The sequence below is a fragment of the Neoarius graeffei genome, chromosome 27 (genome assembly GCF_027579695.1).
Source record: "Neoarius graeffei isolate fNeoGra1 chromosome 27, fNeoGra1.pri, whole genome shotgun sequence".
Taxonomy (NCBI): domain Eukaryota; kingdom Metazoa; phylum Chordata; class Actinopteri; order Siluriformes; family Ariidae; genus Neoarius; species Neoarius graeffei.
Window position 1 is genome coordinate 14,134,263 of NC_083595.1, and position 21,638 is coordinate 14,155,900.

At 41.0% G+C, this 21,638-nt stretch overlaps 1 protein-coding gene across 3 annotated transcripts in view; it reads right to left on the reverse strand.

The window, feature by feature from the left end:
- Nucleotides 1–21,638, reverse strand: part of mgat5 (alpha-1,6-mannosylglycoprotein 6-beta-N-acetylglucosaminyltransferase) — a 209,234-nt gene that overhangs the window by 137,750 nt on the left and 49,846 nt on the right. For all 3 annotated transcript variants that reach the window (XM_060911817.1, XM_060911818.1, XM_060911819.1), the window contains one exon: nt 9,741–9,908. In XM_060911817.1, the coding sequence (XP_060767800.1) occupies nt 9,741–9,908 (168 nt within the window). The remainder of the gene's footprint in view (nt 1–9,740; nt 9,909–21,638) is intronic.

A 21,638-nucleotide genomic window follows, 5' to 3' on the forward strand; every position in this document is an offset into this window, starting at 1 on the left:
ATGCACAGACTGCTGCCTCCGTGACCCGGCCACGGATAAAGCGGATGAAGACGAGACGAGAAAACAAAACAAAGCCGAGACCCCCCTCCCAAAAAAAAAAAAAAAAAAAAAAAAAAGCCAAATGGAGCAAAATATACCCCCAAAAAACAAACATCCACAAGCCAAACTAACCCAAGACCCCTACGAAAATTATTAAAAATAAATGCGGCTAAAGGGGGAAGGGAAAAAAAAAAAAATCAAGCCAATCTCACTCACCCCCCAAGGCCACACCAATTCAATTAGTTGCTTCTCAGAATTGCCGCTTGAAGAAAATGCAAAATGAAAAAAAAAAAAAATCGAAATCAAACTCCCGCCAACAGAAAAGGTCACATGACGTGAGGTCACATGACGTCGAAAACCAATCAAATCGCCCCTTTCACTTTTGATAAAGACTTGTGGAAGAAACATGCCTGTGGAGGGGAGTCCTGTAAAGCCTGTGTTTGTGATTGTTAGGATATTCAGCGAACAGAAGTGTAAAATCTTTGACAGGTGTGTTGAAATTCTGTTTACTGGTTTGCCTGTATTGTTTGGTCCATTTCCACTGCTAATTTTACCATCAGAGCATTTTTTTACATTTTATTTTTATTTCGCCCGCTCGCTTCATATTTTTCCTGAAAAAATCAGAGAGCCAACTAATTAAATTGGTGTGGCCCAAAGAAGAAGGAGGGAAAAAAAAAAAAAAAGGTGAAAACCAAAACAAGGGGAGAAAAAGAAAAAAAAAGGCCAAAAGACCTGTTTACTTAGAGAGTTTGGGATTTTTTTTCACCCTTTTCGCCCCTTTTTCTTTGACGTAACGTACTGCTGAAACACGAGGAAGTGCACTTGCATTTCAGCAATATGTTACATCAGATGCTGATGAGGAAACCACCATAACCATGCAAATCGTACGAGCTGCTGTGTGAAAATGTGATGCATTAGCAGAGACTTTAAACAGATTTTGTGACTATAAATACTGAATAAAACTAATATATTACACACACACACACACACACACACACACACCGGAAACTTTATTAGGAACACCCATACGTCTACCTGCTGTTTTATGCGGTTCTCTAATCAGCCGATCCTTAACAGCAGCACGATGCATCAAATCATGCAGATACAAAATCAAGAGCTTCAGTTAACGTTCAGTGTTCGAACATCAGAATGGGAAAAATTGTGATCTCAAAGTGTGACTTTCACTGTGGCATGGATGTTGGTTTGAGCCAGATGGACTGGTCTGAGTATTTCAGAAACTGCTGATCTCCTGGGGTTCACACACAAACAACAGTCTCTAGAGTTTATACAGAATGGTGCGAAAAACAAAAAACATTGAGTGAGTGAGTGAGTGAGTGAGTGAGTGAGTGAGTGAGTGAGTGAGTGAGTGAGTGAGTGAGTGAGAGAGCTCTATGGGTGGAAACAAACACCTTGTTGATAAGAGCAGTCAGAGGAAAATGGCCCTATTGGTTCGAGCTCCCAGGAAGGATATAGCAACTCATAGTAACTCTTTACAACCGTGGTGAGCAGAAAAGCATCTCAGCATGCAACAGCAAAAGACCACATTGGGTTCCACTCCTGCAGCCAAGAACAGGAACCTTAGAATCAAGAACAAGTTCCTATTAAAGTGGCCAGTGAGATATAATTAATCAGCAAACATTCTTGCACAAAAAAAAGCATGTGATTTAGTCATGCACATCTACTCTGTGCACGACTAAATCACTACCACACAACACCCACAGCATGCTTTTGACTTGCAGTTCAGAGATTTGTCAACATTAAACAATGATATGAAATTAAATATGAAATTTGCAGCCAAATGTAGTTCACATGGAAAAAGGTATTTATTAACATAACTTTGTCTTCGGGCAAGTTTTTAAAAATGTCAGACGAGGTTTGGCAAGGTCCTTCAGGCTGCCAAAAGAAATTCCACTGAACTCAACATGCAATAAAAGAATTTTAATTAAATATATTCCTGTACCAAAGAAATGAGCACCTTAGGTTCTTTTCTAAAATGAATAAATGCAATATTAAACACTTTTTTCCCTTCAAAGTGACCTACAGATGAGCCAGAATCTCATTAAAGCGTAGAGCTGAACAGCTGGGCGGATGACAACCAAATGCGGCTCTCTAGCAGTTCTGGGATTTGAACTCCTTTGCCGTCACTCGCGATGATGATGATCCACCACTGTCCCTTTTTACTGTGCAGGTGAAGCACATGGCTTTTTATAGACTTAGCCTCAGGGCTTTGGCTCCATCTTACAGGATCCTCTGCATCACTCAGTATGCTTCACTTTCTCACCTCACATGATCAAGAACGTGAAGTTCAAACCTGAAGTGATGCCAAGTTTTTATTATCCTGGCACTCTCATTTTAAACAAACAAACAAACAAACAAACAAACAAACAAACAAACAAACCCTCAAAAATATTCAGCTTCAATTGTTTTGAAATAATGAGGCATATCTGATTTATACAGATGTCATTAATTCAACTATAATCATGATCATACTTACTATCTCAATTTGACCTCTCATTTTGACTTACTATCTCATCATTTCAACTTAAGATCTCATTTCGTCACATTATTTTGACTTATTCATTTGAAATTGAGATACTAAGTCAAAATAATAAGATGGTAAGTCAAAATTTGATATTAAGGTGCAATAATGAGATTAAAAATAATGAGCTGAGGTCAAAATGAGATAGCTCGTCAAAATGAAATCCTAAGTTGAATTATTGATATACTAAGTTGAAATAGAGATCGCAAAGCTGAAATAATGAGATACTATCTCGTTGTTTTGACTTAGCATCTCATTTTAACTTCTCATTTCGACTTACTATCTCATTATTTTGACTAACAATCTCAATTTTACTTACTCACTGTTTCAACTTACCAACAATCACAATTTGACCTACTATCTCATTGTTTCAGCTCAGTAACTCAACTTGACTAGATAGAAATTATCTCTAGCCACTTTATCCTGTTCTACAGGGTCGCAGGCAAGCTGGAGCCTATCCCAGCTGACTACGGGCGAAAGGCGGGGTACACCCTGGACAAGTCGCCAGGTCATCACAGGGCTGACACAGACAACCATTCACACCTACGGTCAATTTAGAGTCACCAGTTAACCTAACCTGCATGTCTTTGGACTGTGGGGGAAACCGGAGCACCCGGAGGAAACCCACGCGGACACGGGGAGAACATGCAAACTCCGCACAGAAAGGCCCTCGCCGGTCACGGGGCTCGAACCCGGACCTTCTTGTGGTGAGGCGACAGTGCTAACCACTACACCACCGTGCTGCCCTCAACTTGACCTCTCATTATTTAAATTCAGTATCTCATTACTTGAACTTCTCATTTCGACTTACTATCACATTATTTCAACTTAATATTTCATTATTTCAAATTACGATCTCAATTTGACCTATGATCTTATTGTTTCAACTTCGTATCTCATTTCAAATTATTATTTTGACTTACTATCTCATAATTTCAACTTAATACCTCATTTTGTCACATTATTTTGACTTGGTATCTCAATTTCAAATGAATAAGTCAAAATAATATGACAAAATGAGATTAAATCGAAATAATAAGATGGCAAGTCAAAATGGGATACTAAGGTGCAATAATGAGATATTAAGATGAAACAATCTGAGCTTAGGTCAAAATGAGATAGTTCATCAAAATGAAATTCTAAGTTGAACTATTGATATACTAAGTTGAAATAGAGATCAGAAAGATGAAATAAATGAGATACCATCTCATTATTTCGACTTCTCAATTTGATCGCCTCTCTCATTGTTTCAAATGAGTCTCATTTTAACTTCTCATTTCGACTTACTATCTGATTGACAAACAATCTCAATTTTACTTCCTTTCTCATTGTTTCAACTTACTCTTGTTACTTCGTCTAACAACCCCAATTTGACCTACTATCTCATTGTTTCAGCTCAGTATCTCAACTTGACCTCTCATTATTTAAATTCAGTATCTCCTTACGTGAACTTCTCATTTTGACTTACTCTCTCATTATTTCGACTCAATACCTCATTTTAACTTATCACATTATTTTGACTTAGTATCTCAATTTCGAATGAATAAGTCAAAATAATAAGATGGTAAGTCAAAATGGGAGAGTAAGGTGCAATAAATGAGATATTAAAATGAAATAATATGAGCTTAGGTCAAAATGAATCAAAATGAAATGGTAAGTTGAATTATTGAGATATTGAAATGGAGCTCATAAAGCTGAAACAATGAGATACCAGCTCATTATTTCAACTTACTCCCTCATTATTTTGACCTAATATTTCATTATTTCAGCTTCTCATTACTTCGACGTACTCTTATTTTGACTTACTATCTCATAATTTTGACTTTATATATCACCAATACCCCATTATTTGACTTAATGTCTTGTTTTTTGGTCTTGCTTGTTATTGTTTTGTTATTTGCACACATTATCTCATTATTTCAATACAACATCTACAATAAGTAATGTTTCCCAATACAGAAAAGGTTACTCTTTTTGGTTTCTCAGTAAAAATGACAAGCTGCATTTTATTTTTCTTTGAGAAAAGAGCGAAAAAGAGATGCAAGTGAGGGAGTGACTGCTTGTCAATGCTATAATGTAAGTGAGAGCAGAAACTAACTTGTCTCATGGATGTTTGACAACATTAAATGCAACTACTAACCATTAAAATCAAACACCTTGGTGTTGATTATTTGCATATAACCGCTCCGACTGTTGCGTGTCTTTCCTTCTGTAATTCTTATCCTGTATGCTGCTTCCATTATCATTACTGACAGAATTACAGATAGTGTTAGGAGTCAAAACTGTATTTAAGCAAATTACTAATCAGACGTCACTGAATTTCAAATTCACTAAAGCAAAATCTGGCTTAAATGCAGCCATTTTGCCACTTGCTCCTTCAAAGTAACATCCTTTATACTATAAAGGATGACCACCATCAGTGGTCTCCAACCTTTTCAAGCCCAAGATCCCTGACCTCCACCTTGGTGACAGGCAAGATCTACCTATTGAAGTGCTGAAAGAAAAAGACAGCCCAGATTGCAGATTGTACTTCCAACTTGACGCCTTTTATTCAGGCTAATTGTATTTGAATTACATGAAATGCTTTGGTCCAACGTTCATATTAATGCAACCAAGAAAACACTGTAACTAACATATCAAACTGGCCATAGCTGTCTTCTACAACACATCAACTTCAATTCTAAGTTTAATTATTCAATTCCATAAAAGTAAAGGCACATGACCTATTTTCCACTTCTATGAGGACAGTATTTTGTTTATGGTAGACAAACAGATCATATCAAGTGTTATGCTTATCCACTGAAGCTTCATTCAAGTCACATTAATATCAGCATTTTAGAAAATAGAACTGTAATGCTAACAAAATTCTCAGTCAATGCAATTGGGCCAAGTGCAGCTTTATGTCCAACACAAAAAATAAAGGTGTGGCCTATTTCCTTTTGTATGAAGCAATTATTTTGTTCATAGAAGGCACAGACACACACACACACACACACTAGCAGTGAGCAGATCACATGCAAGTTACATAACATCAGCATTTTAGAAAATAGAACTGTAACTGGGGCGGTACAGTGGTGTAGTGGTTAGCACTGTCGCCTCACAGCAAGAAGGTCCGGGTTCGAGCCCCGTGGCCGGCGAGGGCCTTTCTGTGCGGAGTTTGCATGTTGTCCGTGTGGGTTTCCTCCGGGTGCTCCGGTTTCCCCCACAGTCCAAAGCCATGCAGGTTAGGTTAACTGGTGACTCTAAATTGACCGTAGGTGTGAATGTGAGTGTGAATGGTTGTCTGTGTCTGTGTGTCGGCCCTGTGATGACCTGGCGACTTGTCCAGGGTGTACCCCGTCTTTCGCCCGTAGTCAGCTGGGATAGGCTCCTGCGACCCTGTAGAACAGGATAAAGTGGCTAGAGATGAGATGAGAACTGTAATTGTGTGTGTTAACAAAATTTTCAGTCAGTGTAAATAAGCTCAGTGCAGTTACTGTATGTCCCATCTTATGCATCATCACTTTTCACATTGCTATCAGATGTCAAAACTGTCATGTTATTCATCCAGGTTAGTGAGATGGCTGTGACTGCATACTGTCTGTGAATGCTTTGTAGTTTGACTCGTAGCTACTGACAGCTAGTCTGAGACAGTCTGTGAGGTGTTTGTCAGTAAGGCGGCTTCTGTACTTTGATTTGATTATTTTCATCTGTGAAAACGCCATTTCACAGAGGTAAGTGGATCCAAAGTAGGCACTCACTCTTAGTGCACATGAGGTGAGGAGGGGAAACTTCTCCCTGCTGACAAGTCCCCAAAAGTCACTGTCCCGTGATCTTGCTTTAAGCTCAATGTCCTTTTGCAAAATCAACTATCTCCATGTCAACCCCAATAGGCAGAGCAAATACCTGCTGACATTTGGCTGCTACCTGTTCTACATCAATGGTCAGGAATGGGTTTGAGACGAATGCAGTAGCATCTTCCATGACATCTAATTCACCAAAACGCCGAATGAACTCTGCTGCCACTTTGTCCAGGTGAACACAGTACTGCTCAGGGTTAAAAGCGTCCTCGTCACCGATGGCCTGTGACATTTTTTCCAGGTTGGGAAAGTGTGTCAGCCTCCCATTTTTCAGATGTGTGTTCCAAACACCGAGCTTGGCCTTGAACGCATTCACTGCACTTATCATGTGGGGCAGGTGTCAGTCTTTTCCCTGGAGCTCGTTGTTCAGTGTGTTCAGTTTTGCCATCAGGTCTGTCAGAAACCCCAGGTCCAGCAGCCACTGATCATCATGCTCCTCATTCCTTGTCTCCAGAAAAGTCTTCATCTCAGGCAGCAAATCAACAAATCGCTGCAGCACTTTGCCGCGACTCAACCACCAGACATCAGCATGGAGGAGTAGGTCTCCGTACGCGGCATCAAGCTCATCCAATAACGCCTTGAATAAGCAGTGCTGAAGCGCTTTTGCTCGAATCGAGTTGATCAGTTTGACCACCAGAGTCATAACATGAGAAAAGTTCACGACCTTCACCAGCAGGCCTTGGCGCGGAATGACACAGTGGTAATTCACGAAGTCAGGAAAATCATGGTCATTAGGGCACAGCGCAATAAATCCAGTGCGCGCACCGTGCATCACTGGGGCTCCATCAGTAGTAATTGCCACCAGTTTGTGCATGAGGATGTCATTATCGCGGACATATTTTTTAAACTCGTAAATATCCTCACCTCTCGTTCTATCCTTTAAGTGCAAAAGAGTGAGGAGATCCTCTTTTGTTGTAGAGTCTGGGAACGCCATCCTGACAAACACAACGAGTTGAGCTGTGTCCATTACATCCAGGGATTCATCAAACTGTAGTGAAAAATATTCACAGTGTGACAAGTCTTTTAGCAATTGTCGATCCACGTCCCCTGAATTTTATCTATGAATCTATGAATTTTATGAAATAATGTCAGTAGTTTGAGACCGAGTTGGATATTAAGTGGCTGAATTTCTCCTCAAAAGCATTAGGACAATAAGAAAACAACAAAGAGTAAAAATAAAGTGTGAATGAAGTCTTGCAAGCACTGTAAAAACCACACACAATAGCAGGAAAAGGGTGATGGTTGAGGATGCTCGCAGGGTATTTGAGGAATTATTACACAGGAAGTGCACGCAAGAATTCATGACAAGGTCATTTAAGGACACATCCCAAACAAGAGACCATTTAAAAAAAAAAAAACTCTAACAAAACATTTTCATATTCATTATGTGAGCACACTGACACTTTAGCACAAGTTTTAGTTTTACATTATAACACATCGCCATGTTAGATTTATCACATTAAGATGCATCAATTTTCTGTACTATTCCCAGCCTTCCTTTAACTTAAAAACATCTCAAAATGTATTGAAATAAAGAGTAAAAGTTGAATAGCTCGCATTTTTACTGCCCGAATTATCTGCAACATATGTCCATGTGGCCTGGGGTTCCCTCAGGGTACAAATTTATGTACAGTACCCATCTCTTGCTGATTAGCTCGAGATGTTTACTGTAGTGGGCTATTAGCTAGCAAGTGAGGAGACTAGAACAGACCAAAACTTCTTTTATGACGTCATGTGTACATACGACATCAGACTCCGAGGCTCTTTCAACAAGTGTGAAGGAAAAACTGATCTGTGAAAACTGAAGTGCATTCTCTTCTTGCATTTTTCTGTTACTTAATTTTAAAAAAATTAAGAGAAAAACTAAACCTTTAAGCCTTTGTGTAATGGCAGATCATAATGGAGCATAATGGAACACACACACAAAAAAAAAAAAAAAAAAACATGCTAAAAAAAGATTCTGATTCCAAAAATTGCTCTCTGCAGTTAGTATTTATGACAAATACATTGTTTAGTGATTATACTGTACTGTACAAACATCTCAAGCACCCTAATTCAGTTTAAGAAATTGTCTCTGACTGCTTCTGCATTACTGAGCCAGTAAAAAGAGTTTAGATTACCAAACAATCCACTTCTTGTCTGACATCAACAGCGATTTCTGGGGCCAAACGCTCATTTAGCAACTTTAAATCAAAGATCAGAGCCTCGTGACAAATCTCGTGACTTTTTCCGCACATTAGTGACGATCTTGAACTTGATATGGCCCTCCAGCTCACAAGTCTAGGAAGCAGGCTCACTGAACTCACAGTGCAACACTGGACTTGTACTTGTGAGCAATGGTCCCACCCACTACCAATCACAGTCCCGCCCATGACCACCCACTGGCACCCCTGGTCCCGCCCACAACCACCCACTGGCACCCATGACCCCGCCCACAACCACCCACTGGCACTCATGGCCCCGCCCACATCCTTCACTGACATCCCTCCTCCCGCCCACAGCCATCACTGTCCCTCATGGTCCTGCCTACAACCACCCACTGGTACCCCTGGTCCCATCCACTGGCACCCCTGGTCCCACCCACAGGCACCCCTGGTCCCATCCACAACCTTCGCTGTCCCCCCATGGTCCCACCCACAGCCTTCGCTGTCCCTCCATGGTCCCACCCACAGCCCTCGCTGTCCCCCCCATTGTCCCACCCACAGCCATCCACTTGCACCCCATGGTCCCATCCACAACCTTCGCTGTCCCACCATAGTCCCACCCACAGCCTTCGCTGTCCCCCCCATGGTTCCACCCACAGCCTTCGCTGTCCCCCCCATGGTCCCTGCCCACAGGCTTCGCTGTCCTCCATGAACCCGCCCACATCCACCCACTGGCACCCCTCCTCCCGCCGTCAACCATCACTGGTCATCGCCACCCTCTCACCTCTTCATCTGTTTTTTTTTAAATGGCAAAAAATATTACACTATACACCACTTTTTCAGGCAACAAATATACTGAAGGCGGTCAGGTTTTTGCCTGCAACTAAAGAAGCAGGTGTGATGGCTAACATCTACAGAAGATCAACTGCAGGTTCTCCAAGATGCTCAGTGGAATTAACCAGCTAACATCCTAATAAAACTGCACAAGTTGCATCCTTGACTACTGATATATGGATATCATCACACCAAATACTGACTTTGTTTAGTTTACTACTCTTTACAGTATTTTCTAAAAGCAGAAACATTTCATTTTATTATTTTTGAAGGCAACTTTGTTTTAGAGTTTCTTTGCATAAGCTTTTTGCACAGTACTGTGAATAGAGTGAATCCAAAGCATACCTGCCACGTTGACCTTCTCGCTGTTGGCAGAGCTGGGCGCAGGAGCCACTGTGCCGTTGGTCAGGTTGGATGCCGAGCCGTTGATGATGATGGTGTCTACTTTGGACTCAAGCTTGGACAGCCTCAGCATGATATTGTCCAGCAGCACAGCGAGTGTCTTCTTCAGATCTATAGGACAAAAGAAGTAGGTCAGAAATCCAAAGAGTCCATTCAATCCAACAGAGATTTTATTTGGAGCAATAAAACTAAAAACTCAGAAGGATAGCACCACAGCAGAGAAGATGAACGGAATGCTACATTAGCCACCAAACATCAAAACACTTCCATGCAGGTTTTACCACAAGGACATGGATGGTTATTGTTTCTATAGTACCACCTCATTAATTGGGACTTCTATGGTGGACAAGCTACATAATCTAAGCCTAATAATAAACAAACTTCTTTAAAAAAAAAAAAAAAAAAGTGTTATTTAACAAAGAAAACAATTGTTGTAGATAGATATAGTGATAGATGGATAGATAAATCAGGGATGAGAATGGGACATTTAAAAAAAACTCTGAAATGTCTGCCAAGGGCAGACATAACGCACGCAAAGCGTGCATGGGGGGGGTTTCAAAGGGGGGTGCGCCTTATATATATATATATATATATATATATATATATATATATATATATATATATATATATATATAAAATGTTGGAGGTAACTGTAACGATATATTAGATTCCTCCTGACTCTATCTTTGACAATTTAAGTAAAACGTACCTTTGTGCTTTTTTGTTTTGATGTGCTCCTGGATGTTTCTAGCTCCTCTGTTTCCATAACTGATCATATCTGAGCACAGAATACACAGAACCTTTCCCGGCACGTCCACTTTTCGGATAGTTCCGTCAGGCACGTCGTCACAGTTTGCGTCCCTATCTGCACGGTAACGCTACTATCGAGCCATGCCCATCGGAAACAGTTCTTTATCCCGTTTGATTTATCAATTTCCCTGGCAGAGCCCTGGTGGGGGCCCTGGGGCGGGAGCTAATTATTTTTGGCTTTTTTTTTTTTTTACCCCAAAACCATTAATTTTATTAGCAAAAAGTTGCAATGTATTTGGAAATAAATTCCCCTTCTTGGTGGGCTACCAGGTGAAAACGATTAATATGGGACAAGAGACTTGTTTTTAATCAATTCACATTTGATGATTTCAAAAAAAAAAAAATCAACGCACCTTTTAATATAAAGGAGCTCTACAGTATTATATTTCTGCATTTTAGCTATTCATGTCTTTGAATACTCTAATCCTTTAAAATGAAGTGCAAACCAGAAAAAAGTTCTATCATATAATTCTCTTAAGCTTTCTTCTGATGTTATCATGGTAGCAGGAGGTCTTGCATATTAAGCAGGCAACATTCAACATCACTTATCACTTCCCTTTCAATTGTTGTGTGTACTAACTAGGTTTTATCTGGACAGGATGTTGTGTAATGTAATACATATACCATACGGTCAATTTGAAGATCAAGATGGTGATTTTGAATTAAAGAACAGGCATGTACAATTGGCATTACATATTGGAAATTTTTTTTTAATCAAAAACTAAGTTCATCTCGGCCTAAAAAACTTGGGCAGACGCTCCCGCGTGGCACATACCAGCAATCCCCCCCCCTCCCCATCCCCCTATGAAATGAGCAATAAGTAGGAGAGTTATACACGGTATCATACCTAAAATTTTATCAGAAATATAGATATGATACTATGATTCTCCCCAACATGCTACATTAGATAAGCTAACCCCATTTATAAAAGATACACACTTATATATGACGTGTATTTGATATATATGTGATATATATGATGTATATTCATACACTGTTACTTTACGGAAATCTTCAATAAGTTTGGTCTTTTCATGCCAGCCTGTTGTAGACCTAAATATAATGCACATGAACTGACGCTCCTCACCTCAACATGTCCTTTACAATCATTTAAGCCACCATGGGCAATACTGAAACCACTGCTGCAAACAGTACATCGCGCGAAACTGTCATTATTTTTTACCCTTATTAGACAGGGAGATTCTTTTGTGTAATCTGAGCTGAAGTGGGTTTTGTATTTTGGTTTTTTGGGGCGCGCGCTCTCTCTCTGCCATGCTGATCCTGTAGGCTGCACTGACTCAACTGAAAACGTCGGTCCTCAAGAAAAGGGATAAAAGCCCGCCCACACTGAAAGCTGATTGGCTTATTTTGCTGAGTAACCCAATCAGAATGCTCTTTGTCTAGCATGCGCTACATGAACAGGCACACGCGCAGTCTCTCTCTCGCGCGCCGTCATATGCGCACATTCTAAGATGCGCGAGGTAGACAATGTTTCGCGTGTGCGCTCTTGCTCCCTTGCTCTAGATTCCGGGAGATATTCTCCAATTTGTGGGCATCAGGGAGCCGCTATCAATATGCGGGAGACTCCCGGAACTTCCGGGAGACTCGGGATGTCTGCGTTATAAGGTGACCACAGATCGTTAACCATACACACACACCCCGAAATTTTCTCAACGGATTTACACGTTTCACAAAAAGGACATTTTCAGCGGGAAAAACTTGGAATTCCGCGGATCCGTGGAAAATTCTCATCCCTGATAAATAGATAAATAGGGAAAGGCTTTTATTTAACATGTAGAGGAGCCCAGAGTGTCAGCACTGTGTACCAGTCAGTACGTTTTTTACCCCCCCACAGTAAAGCCTTCGGGACAGACGAGTCTGTTTTCCTTACTGATAAAATTGACAAAACTGCAAGAAAATAAAAAGACATTTGAAAAGAGAAGGAAACTTTCAGTCAGTCATGACGCTACTGAATATTGGGGTTCCAGCTCAGAAGCAATTCCCAACAAAGACGATATTAGGATGACCATGTGATGTCCAGTCGAAGGTAGCAGCACCTGTGTGTTCCAGCTCGGCTCACATGGTAACTACATTCAGCACCGGTATCGAGTCGGGGCTCGGCTAGCTCGGAAGGGAAAATAACGATAAAACATGAGAACAAAAATGATTTACCGAGTCGTGCTGCGTCACACCGTCTGGTGGAAAAGCACTAAAACACACACACGCACATGTTCTTCAGACTGATTCTCAAACAAGACCCGATATGACAGTAACTCAGACAATCCAGCTGAGCTAGAAGAGGAACAATCAATACATCAGTTATTTTTCAGCTCACACTAACAGGAAAAAGAGAAAAAAAAGGAGAGGCGTGAGAACAAGGAAGAATTGGGTTAAATGTCATTATAAATGCTGGCCATCCTGAGAGAGACAGAAAAAGAGAGAGACTGGTAGACAATGAGAGACAGACAGAGATAGATAGATCAATAGATAGATAGAGCAATTGATGGATATACTAATCGACATATAGATATAGGTGGACAGATACATAGATAAATATAATGATAGATCAATAGATGGATAGATATAGTGATAGATCGGTAGTTAGATAGATGGATATAGCAATAGACAGATAAACAGACATAGATAGATAGATAGATAGATAGATAGATAGATAGATAGATAGATAGATAGATAGATAGATAGATAGATAGATAGATAGATAGATAGATAGATAGATAGATAGATAGATAGATAGATAGATAGATAGATGCAGACAAGCAGATAAAGAGACAGGGAAAGAGAAATGGAGAGAACTACAGATTGAAAGAGAGAGCGAGAGATACCAATAGACTGAGATAAATGGACTAAGTGAACAAGTGAGACAGGCAGACAGACAGGCAGAGCTAGATAGGTAAACAGAGTGAGTAAGAGACAGTCAGACAGATAGACGCAGACAGAGAAAATGAGACAGAAGATCAGGTGAGACATACAAAGATAGAATAACAGACAGACAAATGGAGAGATAGACTGATACACAGACAGAAAAAGTGAGAGATTTAGAGAGAGAGGGGTACTCAACAACTTGTTCCATCGTTAGACAGGATGATGACTGTGCACGCGCGCTGCAGAACATATCATAGGGCAGCGTTTTCTATCTAGCAGGGAGACAAAGAGAAGCAGAGAAAGAGGAGGTTTTTCCCTTCCCATCATCCCCCTCTCCAGCTCTCAGACTGCACCAGGAGCGAGTCTCAAGGTCAATTACACAGAAGCTAACAGTTTATTCTACATTAGCTTTCAGAACAGACATCCCTCACTGGGAGGTGGGATATGAGCACTAAGTCTGTTCCATCATATAATAACCCTTTAATGATCTCTGAGGAATAAATAGCTCACGGGTTTTCACCATGAGCATGAGCCAGCTTTTCAAACGTTCTGCTCAGCTTTCTGCTCTGGTCTCAGTGTAATGTTTCCTTCAGAGGATAACGCTGTCCTCTACAGAAGGCCTGGTTCCTACACTGCTGTTATTACTGGTATGGAGGCGGATTACATGCTCCAGTAAGGGACTTTTTTTCCTCTCTGCAGGAAAGAATACGATTGATTTTCAGCAAAACCGGATAAAGTGAGCAAAATGGACGATTGTAATGCATTTACAGGATTATTTTACCGGAATGTCACGGCACTGGGACAAACAACAAAACACATACACACCCATAATTACATAAAATGAAATCAGATGTCTTTGTTTTACCATGTCAATGACAAATTTCAGTTCTGAACCTGGATGCGTTAGCAAATTCATTTTAAAAATTGCATATATTAAATCTCTACATGGGTCTGGCCAGTCAAATTACATAATGTTCAAGGTGTAATACAACGTCAACTTCAGGAACTCAACTCAACTGCAATTCAAATTTAAATTCAAATACTCAATCCATATTCAAACAAAAACTTAATTCAAACTCAAGTCATGCTCACTGAAAGTACAATCGAACTTCTCTCAAACATCAGTCAGTCAAACTCAAGCCAAACTCGAACCAAACTCAAGGTCAAGCACCACTCAGTCAACTCAAAATAACCCCAAGTTAAACTCAAACCAAGCATCACTCAGTCAGCTTGAATCAAACTCAAACCAAACTCAAAACAAAGCCAAACTCAAGTAAAGCACCACTTGGTCAACTCAAGCCAAACTAAACTCAAATTTAGGTCCAGTTAAAAACTCAAACACAACTCACACTCAACTGAAATCAACCTCAAATTAATCTCAACCTCAACTCAACCCAAACAAAAAAAACCCAAGCCTCCGAAAAGAAGTCCTATCCACTGTATCTTTTGCCTTGGCACATCCCATCCTTATTTTTCTTCACAATATACACTCCCATGACACCTAGCATCTCTCTCCCTGTCTGAGTCATGCCTTTTTCACCACCACTTCTTTATAGGGTTACCAGATGTGTGTTATAAAAGCAGACCAATGTTTTATTAAAGTCTACAGAAATAAAATATTTTAACATCAAAAAGGACTGGAATTGTTAAAAAAAAAAAAAAAGTATGGTAAAACTAATACAACGCCCCATATCCTTGTGATCCAGTCTCCTGCGAATCATGGCTCATCTCAGATACTGATCTAAACATCTGGCCTGCAACCCAACTTGAGTACATTTAACAAAAAAAACAAAACAAAATTAATAATATCTGAAATAGATGCAACAGAGACTTTAGGAAAGTATCATCTAACCAGTAGAGTCAGAAATCTGTAACATGACCATGCAATGCCGGATTTACAGTATGCAATGCCATGGAGAAAGATTTCATTGCAAGATCATACTTTTCCATCTGTCTCCATCTTTCACGTAGAGTAAATCCAGTGGGGTTTTCTTCATCCGTGACACAATCCTTATTACCATGTCACAGGTTGCTGAGTGTATAATCACACATCACTTAAAAAAAAAAAAAACACTGAATAAATAAACCAGTGATCCATCTGTCCATCCATCCACAAGAGAGGGATCATTTTTTTAATGGAAACCAGATTAAATTAAAAATAAGAACAATGGGCTCTTTTCTTTTTTTCAGGGGGGATTGTTTTTCCAATTTATACACTGCCTGATGTTCTCACACCAACTACATGATAGTGGTTCATAATGATGACTCATACACTAACTTACATTTCTGAGGTCAGCTTCTTGGAAACAGTGGCTTTTCTGGCCTACACTATGCTCAGAAATAAAAAAGGTACCAAACTGTACTCATTACTTGCCACTGACACGGTATCAACGGTACAGCTTCCATACCTTTAATATGTACCTGGGAATGTGCATGTGGTGTATCTTTAAGTAGCTTTACAAGTAAGGCTTTCCGGTCCTTAGAGTCCAACTACAAACTTTAAAAAAGATACATCATATTCACATTTCCATGTGAAGAGATACTAACTAAAAGTGCAAAAGATGTGCCCTTAACAGTACTATCAGAGGAAGAAGTACAGTTTACTACCTGCATTTCTGAAAGTGTATGGTTTTACCCTCATAATAATACAAAGTTAATAATTGTTCTCTCTCTCTTTTTTTTTTTTTTTAAATAATTCAGCCAAGACAATCGGACACCAACAGAATTTGGTTAACTTACCTTTTTTTCTATTTATCTAAATGATCGCAAACGAGGGCAGCACGGTGGTGTAGTGGTTAGTGCGGTCGCCTCACAGCAAGAAGGTCCGGGTTCGAGCCCCGTGGCCGGCGAGGGCCTTTCTGTGTGGAGTTTGCATGTTCTCCCCGTTTCCGCGTGGGTTTCCTCCGGGTGCTCCGGTTTCCCCCAAAGACATGCAGGTTAGGTTAACTGGTGACTCTAAATTGACCGTAGGTGTGAATGCGAGTGTGAATGGTTGTCTGTGTCTATGTGTCAGCCCTGTGATGACCTGGCGACTTGTCCAGGGTGTACCCTGCCTTTCACCCGTAGTCAGCTGGGATAGGCTCCAGCTTGCCTGCAACCCTGTAGAACAGGATAAAGCGGCTAGAGATAATGAGATGAGATGAGGTTGCAAACGACAAATTAACTCACTATAGACTCTTAATTTTTGCATACATTTGCCGTTACATTTCATGTGGGCTAAATTAATCTCATCTCATTATCTCTAGCCGCTTTATCCTGTTCTACAGGGTCGCAGGCAAGCTGGAGCCTATCCCAGCTGACTACGGGCGAAAGGCAGGGTACACCCTGGACAAGTCGCCAGGTCATCACAGGGCTGACACATAGACACAGACAACCATTCACACTCACATTCACACCTACGGTCAATTTAGAGTCACCAGTTAACCTAACCTGCATGTCTTTGGACTGTGGGGGAAACCGGAGCACCCGGAGGAAACCCATGCGGACACGGGGAGAACATGCAAACTCCGCACAGAAAGGCCCTCGCCGGCCACGGGGCTCGAACCCGGACCTTCTTGCTGTGAGGCGACAGCGCTAACCACTACACCACCGTGCTGCCCACAAAATATTTACATTACTAAAAAAAAATACAAAAACAAACAAAAAAATCCTAACTAAACTCATGCGCCTAGTTTGTGTTACCCTGCAACACAACTCAAACTCATTAAATTCAATTCCAGTGCAAACTCAACTCAGACAACACAAATGCAGCTCAAACACAGTTTCACCATAACTTAACCGCAGATTTAACTCGGACTCAAGTCAAACTCAAACAACTGAAACAACTCAAAACACAACTTACTCAGACTAACATTTACTGCACTCAAATATAACATCAAACTCAATCTCAGACTCGAGCACAACCGACCTCGCGTTCGACCCGCACTCGAGCACGACCTCGCGTTCGACCCGCACTCGAGCACGACCTCGCGTTCGACCCGCACTCGAGCACAACCTCGCGTTCGACCCGCACTCGAGCACAACCTCGCGTTCGACCCGCACTCGAGCACAACCTCGCGTTCGACCCGCACTCGAGCACAACCTCGCGTTCGACCCGCACTCGAGCACAACCTCGCGTTCGACCCGCACTCGAGCACAACCTCGCGTTCGACCCGCACTCGAGCACAACCTCGCGTTCGACCCGCACTCGAGCACAACCTCGCGTTCGACCCGCACTCGAGCACAACCTCGCGTTCGACCCGCACTCGAGCACAACCTCGCGTTCGACCCGCACTCGAGCACAACCTCGCGTTCGACCCGCACTCGAGCACAACCTCGCGTTCGACCCGCACTCGAGCATAACCTCGCGTTCGACCCGCACTCGAGCATAACCTCGCGTTCGACCCGCACTCAAGCACAACCTCACATTTAACCCAGACTTAAACTCAAGTCAAACTCAAACTGCACTCAAATTCAACCTCTGACTCAAACACAATGCAAACACAGCTCAAACAAGTAAACTCAGACTCGGTTCAGACTCGAATCAGACAAAAGAAAACAAAACCTTCTACACCTCAGTGTGCACTTGAACTCCAAACAGAAGTCCTAACCACCAATCAGTAGTCCTTCTTGCGGACATCTCCTGTCTGTCTGCAATTGGTCCAAATATCAGGCAGTCACTTGAAATCACTACACACACAGCAGTGACTTAAAACACACCAGCAGGAGACAGTGTGCGACACTGAGCCGCTATTTCAGCACCAATTGACAAAAAACATGTGAACTGACAAAATTTTCTTAATTCTCTGCAAATTAGGTTTGACAAATCCAAATGATAGGCTCATATGTTTCCTCAAACCAACTGTGGGCCAGTGTTTCTTCAGTTCCCTACTCATTATGGGTTCAATTTACTGTCCGACATGCAAACTGGAAGAAAAACTACAACTCAAGAGACACAATGATGTGTGCTGGGTGATAATGAAAATGTTGTAATCACATTTTATCACATCCTGTTGTACACAACCTCTCATTAAACATGTACTGAGATACTACAAAGAAAAATAAAGCTTGGAAAGAAGATGAAGTGGAGATCGTTGGTGAATCTGGTAAACGTGCATATCATACAGAAAATTATTTCAGATCTGCATCTGTCCATTTACTTTATTCCAAATCATGAATATACAGTAGATCCGATATTTGAATTTGAAGAGCAATAATATGATTTGAGGCAGCGAGAAGAGCGACACCATGATACTCTATCACCCAGCACACATCATTGTGTTAGCGAACAAGAGTGGGTGTAGATTCCCACAGATTCAAGATGATCCAAGATAACAGCAAAAACACTTTTTTAGCCAAAAGTTTGACACTGAGCTGAAACTCGGATAATGGACTAGCACTGCAGTTTGCCTTTGAGAAAGAAAACTCAAAAGGTTTCTACTTCTGCCTGTAGACATTCGATACAGACTGCATGGGCTTCAGTCCTGAATGGTTGAGAATGTAGGAGCTCGTCTGGGATTACCAACCTCGCTGCAATCTATACTTCCCCCACCACCACCTCCTCTCTCGCTCCCATTCTCTCATCCTCTCTTTAGTCCTCCGTGAAATTGATCCTTGGTTTTGCAGTCGACTAAGATTTCCGGCTCACTTTACTCTGAAGGAGAAACAGCTCCGCAACATCACTGCTCGCTCGCTCGCTCTTTCTTTCTTTCTTTCCTTCCGTGTTAGCAGTTCTGCTTTGTTTTGCTCTTGTAAATTAAGACTTGGAGCAGTTTAGCTCATATGCACTGTGCAATAAGAAAACAAATTACAAATGTTTGTACATCAAGTATATGAAATGAAATGAGCACTCCAGAATTTCATCATTTATATGCTTTTGAAATGTTTTCACTCACACATTATTCCTCAAATCCAAGCTGACAGTGAAAGAAAAACAAATAAGAATTTTATTTTTATATATATATATATATATATATATATATATATATATATATATATATATATATATATATATATATACACACACACTGAGTGCAGAATTATTAGGCAAGTGAGTATTTTGACCACAACATCCTTTTAATGCATGTTGTCCCACTCCAAGCTGTTTAGGCTTGAAAGCCTACTACCAATTAAGTATATCAGGTGCTGTGCATCTGTGTAATGAGAGGGGGTGTGGTCTAATGACATCAACACCCTATATCAGGTGTGCATAATTATTAGGCAACCTCTTTTCCTCTGGCAAAATGGGTCAGAAGAGAGATCTGACAGACTTTGAAAAGTATAAAATTGTGAGATGTCTTGCAGACGGATGCAGCACTCTTGAAATTGCGAAGATGTTGAAACGTGATCATCGAACAATCAAGCGTTTCATTGCAAATGGTCAACAGGGTCGAAAGAAGCATGTGGGGAAAAAAAAGGCGCAAAATAACTGCACATGATCTGCGGAAAATCAAGCGTGAAGCTAACAAGCAGCCATTAGCATCCAGTTCTGCCATATTCCAGAGTTGCAACATTCCTGGAGTGTCAAAGAGTACAAGGTGTGCCATACTGAGGGACATGGCCAAGGTAAGGAAGGCTGAAAAACAACCACCACTGAGTAAGGCACACAAGATAAAACGTCAAGACTGGGCCAAGAAATATCTTAAGACTGATTTTTCTAAGGTGCTGTGGTCTGATGAGAGGAGAGTGACTCTTCATGGGCCTGTGGCTGGATCAGTAATGGGCACAGAGCTCCACTCCGACTCAGACGCCAGCAAGGTGGAGGTGGAGTACTGCTATGGGCTGGTATCATCAAAGACGAGCTTGTTGGACCTTTTCGAGTTGAGGATGGACTCAAACTCAACTCCCAGACCTACTGCCAGTTCCTGGAAGAAACCTTCTTCAAGCAGTGGTATAGGAAAAAGTCAGCATCTTTCAAGAAGAACATGATTTTCATGCAGGATAATGCTCCATCTCATGCGTCCAAATACTCCACTGCGTGGCTAGCCAGTAAAGGTCTGAAAGGTGAAAAAAATGACATGGCCCCCTTGTTCACCTGACCTAAACCCCATAGAGAACCTGTGGTCCATTATAAAACGCGAGGTCTACAAAGAGGGAAAACAGTACACCTCTCTGAACAGCGTCTGGGAGGCCGTGGTTGCTGCTGCACACAATGTTGGTCGTGAACAGATAAAGAAATTGACAGAATCTATGGATGGAAGGCTTTTGAGTGTCCTCATGAAGAAGGGTGGCTATATTGGTCACTGATTTGTTTTGTGTTTGAATGTCAGATATGTTTATTTGCAAATCTGGAGTTGTCATATCAGTGTACCTGGTGAAAATAAATAAGTGAAATGGCTACACATTTGGTTTTTATTAAGTTGCCTAATAATTCTGCACAGTGAAAGTTACCTGAACACATACATATTCTCCTAAAATGGCCAAAACTAAAAACACCCCACTCTAACTTCCATACATATTCAGCTTTGATATTTATGAGTCTTTTTGTTTGATTGAGAACATAGTTGTTGTTCAATAATAAAACTAATCCTCAAAAATACAACTTGCCTAATAATTCTGCACTCCGTGTGTGTGTGTGTGTGTGTGTGTATGTATATATATATATATATATATATAAATAAAACACTTGACAGGTTTATTTATATATATATATATATATATATAAATAAAACACTTGACAGGTTTATTGTTATTGTTAGAAACTCAGTGTTTTGTTTTCTGTTTTTTTTTAATAAAAGATGCTTGTTTGGTGAAGCAGTTACTGGAAGAGCCATGGCCTAATGGTTAGAATAGTCAAGGGCCATGGCCAAGTGCTAAGAGCCATGGCCTAATGGTTAGACCAGCCAAGGGCCATGGCCAAGCACTAAGAGCCATAGCCTAATGCATGGGCGTTGCCACCATTGAATGTGAAGGGGATGTGTCCCCTTCACATTTCATAATTCTTCGTTTGGAACCCCCCCCCACATTTAGCATAAAATATTAGTTCACCCAGCGCCATTTCTATTGCTTCGTGAAAGAATCCATTCCATTTGATCGATAAGAGAATACACGTCATCTCATTATCTCTAGCCGCTTTATCCTGTTTTACAGGGTCGCATACCACTGAAAATCCACTCCGGGTTTTCCGTGCGTTACCTACAACAACTCACCGCACGCAAGTGAAGTGAATCT